Here is an 11,008-nt window from a genome sequence, read left to right as displayed (position 1 = left end):
AAGAAGCATCTCAAGGTCCTGGAGTGGCCTAGCCAGTTTCCAGACCTGAACCCAATAGAAAATCTTTGGAGGGAGCTAAAAGTTTGTATTGCACAGCGACAACCCCGAAACCTGAAGGATCTGGAGAAGGTCTGTATGGAGGAGCGGGCCAAAATCCCTGCTGCAATGTGTGCAAACCTGGTCAAGAACTACAGGAAAAGTACGATATCTGTAATTGCAAACCAAGGTTTCTGTACCAAATATTATGTTCTGCCTTGTATCAAATACTTATATCATCCAATAAAATGCAAATTAATTATTTAAAAACCATACAATGTGATTTTCCGGATTTTTGTTTTAGATTCCGTCACTCACAGTTGAAGAGTACCTATGATAAAAATTACAGACTTCTATATGCTTTTTAACTGGGAAAACCTGCAAAACCGGCAGTGTATCAAATAATTGTTCTCCCACTGTATATACAAATGTTTTGAAAAGTGCTAAAACAATTACACTACACTATAGATGTAATTGTTTTAGCACTACATTCAGGATAGTTTACTTGATTACAAGTAAAACACAATGACTGACTCTCAGCAGTGACTTCACCAGAGAACTTACACCTTATCCATTTGAGCTTGTTAGGAAGACCCCCTCCCTCACATCCGTGAACCTGCCTGTGTGTGTGAGAGAAAGAAAAGAGATATAGAGAGAGGAATCCAGTGCTAGCAAGGGAGAAGGAGACAGAGACCGAGTGCGTGGGAGAGGATATTCTGTAGACGCACACCGACCATCCTTTCCTTCCTCTGATATTAGTTTGTTTACGCCCTCCGATATGATCTGATATGGGATCAACTAACACTGTTACTGTCTCAGTTTCGCTGTCATGTTGGTTCCCCGGAGAATGTCAGTGACAAACACCGGCGTAGTGGCGAGGGATTTCCAACCGTGGACGGTTAACTGGATCACAGACAACTGACTCCAAAAGACGAACCATGAGAAGCGGGAAAGCAACCACAAAGAGACTGGACGTACTAATAGCTTTTCTGCTGTGCGCACACCTGGTTGAAACTGCGAACAAGGGTAGGTTGATCGGATCGTATCTTATAGAATTATAATAAATCAATTGAATGTATTAACTATTCTCAGATGGTGCTACTAAACATAATTAACATTTGAAACTCTTTATTTTAATGCACATTGACTTTGTCATTGCGCACCAGACTTAAATAAGACGCTGTGCATTTGCGCATGCTTAAGAAGGCTTCAACCGCGAGCTTTCAAAAATAATTGGCTACATTTCTTGGGGGCTCTTTACTAAAAACACGACACTGAATGACTGTCTATAATCCATAACTCATTTTCCGTTCATTCGGTTTGTATTGTGTGGTAACTTTTCTCTGAACTGCCACCTGCAGTGTCACGCGGCAGTGATTGACAGCGCATACAAGGAACCGCTGTCTACCACAGCTGAGGCACAGGTACGGGTTTGGAAAGAAATAAGCGTTTTATTAAAAATAACTCCAGTTTATAATAGGCTATTTTATTTTTTCACAGGAACCTGTGCCAAACCATATTCTTAACGGGACGTTTGACCTAGACATATGCTTTACACTTTGACAAAAATATGTCAGGATGAATGTAAATAGATCCCATCCGCCTATTTCATATTTTAATATAGGCTACACTTGTATTTCAGTCTTCAAGGAACAGCAAGTATATCTGTGTAACGCATTGATCAGTTTATAGAGCATTCCATTTGAGGAATTTGACACTGCCATATTTTTTTCATGAGTGACTTTTTATTCCTACTTGTTAAAAAGGACAGCAGTTGACCCCGGTTTAGAATTCCACTGACAGAACGCGGAGGCCACGGGTTCCCGTGTGCGTCAATATATCAACCGCGATTAACTTCAAAGAGCACTTCTCAGCTTTTCACTTGTTAGCGGTGCGTAACTCTATAATTTGAAACTTAAAATCTCCGAGTCAGTCAATTAACAATTAAACAATCAAGCCAAGTTGGTATTTTTAATGCACTCATTGTTTTTAATATTAATTGATTGAATTGTCTGAAAGCACTGAATGCACTAAAACAATCCCAAATACATTGCCTAATGATTAATATATGCAGCTAATATATTTTGATTGGTGTTAACGTGTGCCGTCTCAATTTTACTTATTTGTCCAACTGTAGTTTTTCCAACTCCAACTTATTAGTCCATCTGTAAATTAAAGACCATTTGTATTAGACTACTGCTCAATTTAAGTAAATTTTGCATTTCCTATTATCACCTGAAGGGATGAGCGAATCCTGCTAGTTAACATCAGTTAAAAAAAAAATTTTTAGCAACCCCTTATAATAAATTATATATATATCCCGTTTGGTTGTTTGATATATGTTTGGTCTGATGTTAATTGATCAAGGTTGTTAAAGGTACTTTTGGAATTAGCTGTTTAAACATGTTAGACATTAGACAAACTGTATTTAATCAGTTTGTCTAATGCTATGTATGGACACACTTTATAACAAACACACTCTGGTCATTGTTTTCTAATTACGTTTTTTTCACCAAAGTCTCTCTTTTTCAGACAGAAAGATCCATGTCCGACTCAGTGCCAAATACGTTTTTGTTTATTTTGAAGGCAAGCAAGTTAATTTAGTCTGGGCCCAAATAATGCAGCCTGTCACTCCATGTGTGCTGGAATGTAAATTAGAGGACATTAGCCCGTAAGACATCTGTGTGTGTGTGTGTTTGAGAGAGAGAGAGAGAGAGAGAGAGAGAGGTGTTTGTGTATGTAATTCCACTTGAATAAAGAGGAACACTTGGTTGAATTACTACTTTGCACTGACAGACGCGATTTAGTTAGTGAGTTAGTGAAGTACTCTCCACAGGATGAGTCAATGAAGTACTCTCCACAGGATGAGTCAATGAAGTACTCACACGGGATGAGTCAGTGAAGTACTCTCCACAGGATGAGTCAATGAAGTACTCTCCACAGGATGAGTCAATGAAGTACTCACACGGGATGAGTCAGTGAAGTACTCTCCACGGGATGAGTCAGTGAAGTACTCCCCACGGGGTGAGTCAATGAAGTACTCCCCACGGGGTGAGTCAGTGAAGTACTCTCCACGGGACGAGTCAGTGAAGTACTCTCCACAGGATGAGTCAGTGAAGTACTCTCCACAGGATAAGTCAGTGAAGTACTCCCCACGGGGTGAGTCAGTGAAGTACTCCCCACGGGGTGAGTCAATGAAGTACTCCCCACGGGGTGAGTCAGTGAAGTACTCTCCACGGGACGAGTCAGTGAAGTACTCCCCACGGGACGAGTCAGTGAAGTACTCTCCACAGGATGAGTCAGTGAAGTACTCTCCACAGGATGAGTCAGCAGACATGTGTTTGTTTGACATCTGGTCAGAAACTAATCATACAATATGTTCTTAGCCCATCAGTGCTGCTGATCTCTTTCCTCCTCCTGTGTGTGTGTGTACGCATGTGAAGCACATGTTTGTGTGTGTGAGTGTGTGTGTGTGTGTGCAGGCCAAAGGAAAGCCATGTCAAAGATTCAACCTGTTTTTTTAATCAGCGCCTGTCATCGTACGATGTGCAATTTCTCCATGTGTGTCGGCAAGCTTGTGTGTGTTTTGTGTGTGTGTGTTGTGCTTTGTGTGTGCGTCTGTGAGTCTGTTCCATTTGTAGACACAAGTCAGTCAGATTCCACGGTTCCATTATTAGCACCTTCTCTGCGTATGAGGCATGGTGTTGTGTGTGTTGTGTGGGTGTGTAAGACATCCAGTTGTTCTTCCCCTGTCTCCATCTCTTCCTCTCTCTTTCCCACCCCCACTCTCTCTCTTTCATCTTCCTCCCCTCCTTTCTGTCCTCCTTTTACTCTGTCCTTTGTGTTGTGTTCTGGCGCTATTCAAATGAGAAATCTGGTGCAGAACTGTCAAATTAATCGGAGAAATCTAGCTTCAGCCATCCGGTTGTTGTTGGGGCCTCTGGCACAGGTTCTGGGGAAAACTATTGGTCTATGGAGAACAGGGCTAAAACCTCGGGGGGGGGGGGTGTACCCCCACCGAATATTCCATATCTTTTATAGCTTAAACAGGCACCATTTAAATGTTTTCTAATTGTATCCTTTTCACTGTGGTTATATTTCTGTGGGTGCGTTTGTTTCTCTCCTCCCTTTCTTCTCTCTCTCACACACACACACACACACACACACACACACACACACACACGTACCCCCCTCAAGGCCTCCTCTTGTGTTGAGGTGTCCCTACATCCCGGCTTGACCGCGGCAGATTGATACCACACCTCAAATCTTCCAACCTTCAGGCGTTCATAAGGAACCCCCAATCCCAACCGTAATGTGAACCTTACCCCCCAACCACCGCCTTGTGCCTAACTGTTAAATCTCACTGTCACTGTTTTGACCAGGTCTGAGGTTTCCTGTTGTTATTCAACTGACATTTTCTGACATCGAACAATGTGCACACTGAATTGAAGAAAGGCAGTGAGTCATGTTTTCTTTTTCAATCAAATGCTAAACACTAATGCGTCTAAAGCGAGTGAGGATGTTTGGCTTACAGAGCAGGGAGCACAGGGGACAAGATATTGTCTTTCCGCCTTGTGACTTCAACTGGCTCCTTGAGATTACATTTCATCTGATCAAAAGTGACGGTCACAATCGAGTCCACAGCCTATTAAGTACCTCAGATACCCTCGCTGTGTTCTTAGGAACACAGAGTCGTTCGATTTAGCCTCTGAGATGCACACTTGCTTCAAAGAAGCTGTTTGAAGGGAGGCATGTCCCGTAATGATTTTTAATGAAAGGAATGAAGGAGCATTATATGGACTTTTTGCATTGCAATTAAAAAAATATCCATAATGCAGTGCATTCGCAAAGTATTGAACTTTTTCACACTTTCTTACGTTACAGCCCTTTTCTGAAATGGTTTAAATAGCTTTTTCTACTCAATCTACACATAATACCCAATAATGGCAATTACACATTTTTGAAAAAATGAAAAACATAAATGTCACATTTACCTAAGCATTCAGACCCGTTGCTATGACACTCAAAATTAAACTCAAGTGCATTCTGTTCCCATCATATCGTCCTTGAGATGTTTCTGCAGCTTAATAGTAAATTGCAAAGAGTTAGTATTTATAATATGTGTTACCTTTCTGTCTGCTTGAATGAGTCGGGCCATTCTGCTCTGACCCCATTCACCAACAAAGTGTTTTGCCACGACCAATGCCGCTCAATTAATCTTTGTTTGGTTATTGCGTAATGCCCCGCAAACCCAAGAGACATCAGTGCCTAAAATCCCAAGAGCTCAGCTTTTTCTGAGATGTCAGAACCACCACGTCTGACAACAACAATAACACCAGGGCCATAGTCACTTAGGTCCCGCGTCTTTCCCATTCCAATCTTCCGTCGCACGACAACTTTACCCTTTTACCATGCCTGCGTGCTTTATACAGTATATTGAGTTACAGCCACATGATTTGTTGTTTGGCTATTTGTGTTAACAAACAGGTGGACCTAATAAAGTGTAATTTTCTCTTACAAAGGGAATGTTGATGCTCCCAGTGTTCATGTAGCCCACTCTCTAAATCAAGAATATGATAAAACAACTGCCTCTTTCAATACAAGGACAAAATAGATTTGAAACATAGTCCAATAGTGTTATGAAAAAACTGCAACCATCTTTCAATTTTAAATATTAAATATATTTACGCACACATAGGCCCAACACTCTCCGTCTCTTACACACATAGCTTTTCTCTCTGTCCCACACACACTCTCTCAAACATTATTTTTCTCTCTATTCTCTCTCATATACACACACTAATATTGCATATGCAGTTGGCCTTGAATGCTCTTGGATTAGCCAATCCCATTTCATTTATTTCTGTTACATTCATAGGTGCTCGCTTGGTCGACTGCCTGGTCAATTCAAGTTTTAATGCTTGACTAGCTAGTTAGCATGAGTACAGAGATACAGTTGCTAAACAATGTTATCATCAGTAACATGCACAGACCTTCTGAGGGGGATGTGCTGAATCTGAAAAAGTGGGCGGGGTTGTCGACTGAGCCTTACCTATGCATGTGCCTGGCTATCATCAAACCGTGTATGGAACAGCTGTCACGAGAATTAGTTGCATTCATGCTAGACTACACCTCAGGTCCTGCTAGAAGCCCAAGGAGTGTGTTCCCTCTGGCCTACACTTCCTGGTTCAGCCAGCTACGTAATAAGGACCAGAACGGCGTAGGATGTGCTTTGGAGGAGACATATCTCAACCTTGACTGTTTCGGGGTCAACGGGGAGTTGTTTCAACAAACCGGGGCCTTAATCGTGAATTGGGTGAGAAGAAATTGCCCAATGAGAAACAATGTGGTCAAGTGGGGAGAAAGTAATTGTACTTTTTTTTTAATTTAAGGAATGTAACAGATATAACGCCACCACGCACCCCTGCATGCACACACAGACATAATCTCAGGAGTATATTTAGCTTGGTTAGCATGCTTTGTGTGTGTGTGTGTGTGTGTGTGTGTCAGCAGTCTGTCATATGAACTCCACGGCTTGCTAATGAGACGCAGAGAATAAAAAGATTAGGTGTTATTTGGCGTGACATTTGCTCACTGGGTTTAAAATATGGAAAGCCTTTATTTATTTAACATGTTTAAAAATAAATATATATTTTATGTTTCCTCTTGTGCCTCTTTGTGGGCTGTGTGAGATAATGATCCTTGTGGGTGCAGTTATTTCTGTTTTTGTCATGACAGAGAAATGGAAAGTGACAGAAATAGAGAGAGAGAGAGAGGGAAGGAGGATGAGAAACAATAGCCCATTATAATACTTATCACTAACAGTCATCCTAACTTGACCTCAAAACTGATTATGAACTGATTATGAACTGATTATGAACTGATTATGAACTGATCTTTTAATTTTATTTAACTGTTATTTACACAGGGGACTCCCACTGAGATCAAGGTCTCATTCCCAAAGGAGCCCTGTGAACAGCATACACAAACAAAACGCAGTAAAATGCATACAATTAATCAAAAGGTGTACTATCGTAGACTTCTCTCTCCAACAACTATTTGAATTGTGTAGTAGGAACTAATGAGTCCAGTTTCTTGAACTGATCTTGAACTGATCATGTCTGTTTGAAATTATCTTATCACATTTTTAATTTCACGCTGTTTGCTGCAAATCCCTTCAAAATGCATGAATGTTATAAAGTAACACCAACAAGTATTTTGACATTCGAAAGGAAAATGAAATCTCAGCTCAAGGCAAAGTTGTAGCAAACTGGTAAAGCAATCAGATAGCCTTCATTAACTGTGAGGCTGTTTATATTGTGCAGGTGTTTTAGTAGCATATGGTGTTCATATGGTGTTCAATGATAATTCGCATATAATGGCAATAATAGTAATTGTAATAATAATAGTTATAATGACTATGTATCCAGCTTTAATGCCACTGTAAGTAATTTGAAGACTCTTCGGTGCAAGGTCCTTTATAATAATATGAATATAATGACAATAATAATAATTTTAATATTGATAATTATAATGACAATGTATTCAGCTTTAATGCCACTGTAAGTCATTTGAAGACTCTTCAGTGCAAGGTCCTTTATAATAATATGAATATAATGACAATAATTATTATTTTAATATTGATAATTATAATGACAATGTATTCAGCTTTAATGCCACTGTAAGTCATTTGAAGACTCTTCAGTACAAGGGCTTGTATTGCTTATTGGTTGGACCAAACACTTGAAACTTTAGGGTTCGGAGTTCCCATTCCTTCCCAGGGTCAGTAATCACTACAGCAAACTGCTGATTGATAACTTGATATGTTACAAAATTAAACATATATTGTGTATTAACTGTATAACAGAGAATTTACATCTGGGAAAGAGGTTGAAGGGGTTTGGTTTTGTGTCAGGCAGGCAGGCAGGCTGGCAGTCAACTCTGCTTTGTAACCGAGGACCTGCTGTCCACACAGACTAATTGCCTGCTTAGGTTAAGGATCTAAATGTGAAGTGATCAATCTAGTCCAAGTATCGTGGCTGTTGCGGGATTGCTCCAGAGAATGAATAATTTTTCGCTCTGTGTAAGGGGGGGGCAGAGGGAGAGTGGAGGGAGAGAGAGGATGGAGGATGGAGGGCAGTAGGGAAGGTGGAGAATGGGGTGAGAGGGACACCGGGGAGGGGGAGATGGAAGTAGAGACAGAGGGAGACAGTGAGAGACAGTGGCGTCATAAGGCCTGGCCCTGATTCAATTCCAAAAAATGAAGATGAAATCTGCTTTTTTAGCGAACTGAGATTTATCAATCAATCAAATTTATTTTATTAAGCCCTGTTTACAAAAACAGTTGTCACAAAGTGCTTTTACAGATACTGAGCCTGAATCCCCAAAGAGCAAGCAACAACAATTGATGCACAGGGGCTGAGACAAACTCCCTAGAATGCTCAAAACTCAGGAAGAAACATAGAGAGGAACCAGACTCTGAGGGATGGCTGACCTCTTCTGGCTGTGCTGGGTGTAGATTATAAGAACACACACCCTTTTTCAGGCACATATTTGCATTTGTCAGATGACCAGCAGGTCAATGAATGCATATGTGCTGTGTCCAGAGTCTTTAGGCAGAATCCAGACCAGCCGCACAACCAGGTGGACGAGGACAGGGACTACCAGGTGGGCTGTGGGCAGTGACAGCAGGAATCATCAGGCAGCAACTTGGTATATAAGCACAACCAGGAGGACTTAGGACAGGTACAGTTATAAATCATCACGCCAGGTCCTCCAAAGCTTAGGTAGGACACAAGAAGAATTAGAGGAAGCATTCCATGGATCAGAAAGGAGAACTCTGCATATTATTCAGACTGTCCCCTGTCTCCCATCACATAAACTAAAATGTTTTGATCCTGTATCGCTCAACATTTTCACTAAATTAGTAATGAGTCAACTTGTCCCAACAAAACTACTGTGTTAGGTCAGCCGATGTTGAACAGAATTATTTGCACCCTATCAATCAATCAAATGTATTTCTAAAGCCCTTTTTACAACAGCAGTTGTCACAAAGTGCTTTTACAGAGACACCTGGCCTTAAACCCCAAGGAGCAAACAACAGTAGTGTTGAATTTCAGTGACTAGGAAAAACTCCCTAAGAAGGCCGAATTTTAGGAAGAAACCTAGAGAGGACCCAGGCTCAGAGGGGTGACCAGTCCTCTTCTGGCTGTGCCAGGTGAGATATTAAGAGTCCAATTGGAATAATTAATAAATGCATGTGGGCTAAATCCAGAGTCTATTTAAATTTAGACTAGGTCAAAAGTATGACCAAATGGACAAGGACAGTGACAGCAATGGGCCCCTCAAACCAGGTACTCCGCAGGTGTGGACCAGGACCTCATGTCCTCCTAAAGTTTAAAACGGAAGGAGACTGGGAAAATTCTGAAAATGCATTCCTCATATCAACAACGATTTATAGTGGAGAAGGAGAACTGACCCAATCCACTAGCACAATAGTATAGCAGCGTAAGACTTTGGAACTGAAATGGATACAAAATCACTACAAATTGCAGAAATAAAGACTCTTCTGAAAAAATATAATCTGGATACAGATATATTAAACAATTGTAGGCCAATATCGAACTGCCCCTTCCTCTAAAAAAATATTAGAAAAAATCTGTTTCTCAACAACTAAAGCTTTCCTGAAGGCAAATAACATATGAAATGTTCCAGTCAGGTTTCAGACCGCATCATAGCACTGAGACTGCACTTGTGAAGGTAACAAATGACCTTCTAATGGTGTCAGACAAAGGCTCCGCATTCGTTTTGTTTCTTGATCTTAGTGCTGCCTTTGACACTATTGATCACTCCCTTCTCTTGGAGAGAATGGATACCCATGTTGGCTATGCGGACACGGCCTAGCCTGCTTTAAATCTTGTTTATCTGAAAGATATCAGTTCATATGTGTGGATGGCTTGTCCTCAGACAAATCAAAGGCATGTTTCATGTTCCTCAAGGCTCAGTTTTGGGACCATTATTGTTTTCAATAGTTTTTTTCAGTTTTTTCACAACTGTGTGCCGATGACACACAGTTTTATATTTAGATGAGATATGGAGAATCCCAAAAATTACCTACTTTGGAAGCATGCGTTTCAGATATTATGAAGTGGATGACAGAGAGCTTTTTGCTTTTAAGCTCAGAAAAAACAGAAATGCTTGTTTTCAGAGACAAAGAGTTTTGTTGGCAGATCCCAAAATGAACCATATCCCATAAAACTGTGAGAAAACTTAACGTTACCCTCAACACTGATCTCTCCTTTGATGAATAATATAAGATATGTCTAGCTTTTTTCCATATTCGGAACATTGCAAATACCAATCCATTACTTCTATATTAGTTTACTGAAAATGCTACTCTCTCCGGTTACCCTGATGAATCAACAAATACACTTGCATTAGTGCTGAACACGGTTGCTAGAATCCTAAATAGAATTAAAACAAAATTGAGACATTACTCCAGTATTAGCCTCTCGGCACTGGCTGCCTGTTAAGGCTAGGGGTGATTTTAAGGTTTTATTGTTAACCTATAAAGCAATACATGGACTTGCTCCTACTTACCTCGCTGAAATGATCCAGCCATACCTACACGTAACCGGAGATCGCAAGATGCAGGCCTTCTAACTGTGTTTCTTGGGACCTAGAATTATTATTTCAAGTTTTGGTAGTAAAAAGTAAACACAATCTGTCCTCCATTTCCTTATGACTGAAACAGCTTCCAGAAGAGGTTTTGGGCTTCATTTAAATGTTCAACGGTGTCGTCTGCAAAGCAGTTTCCGGATGACATCACTTAAAGTTGGCAATTATAGCAAAACCCTCGCAGATCCCAAAACCGGGCCTTTAGGAACACCAAAGTGTGCAGCGGAAATGGTGTTAAGGAATGCGTGCAACGAGAGCCAACGTTCCTGGGGCATATTTTCTTTCAGTTGTGTAG

The 11,008-nt window shown here is 40.7% G+C and overlaps 1 protein-coding gene across 4 annotated transcripts in view; it reads left to right on the top strand.

Annotated features, from left to right (window-relative positions):
- The first annotated feature begins 720 nt into the window (after positions 1 to 720).
- Positions 721 to 11,008, top strand: part of rxfp2a (relaxin family peptide receptor 2a) — a 77,145-nt gene continuing 66,857 nt past the window's right edge. For 3 of the 4 annotated variants that reach the window (XM_010904254.5, XM_020047745.3, XM_020047748.2), the window contains exon 1: positions 721 to 1,062. In XM_010904254.5, coding sequence (XP_010902556.2) covers positions 975 to 1,062 — 88 coding nt within the window. In that variant the 5' untranslated portion in view covers positions 721 to 974. Of the gene's footprint in view, positions 1,063 to 1,397; positions 1,461 to 11,008 lie in introns of all 4 variants that reach the window. The other variant, XM_020047747.3, reaches the window with a different exon arrangement.

This window comes from Esox lucius, chromosome 7 (assembly GCF_011004845.1).
Source record: "Esox lucius isolate fEsoLuc1 chromosome 7, fEsoLuc1.pri, whole genome shotgun sequence".
NCBI classification, from domain to species: domain Eukaryota; kingdom Metazoa; phylum Chordata; class Actinopteri; order Esociformes; family Esocidae; genus Esox; species Esox lucius.
The sequence above is the reverse complement of the archived record's forward strand: the minus strand, read 5'-3'. Positions and strand labels throughout refer to the sequence as shown.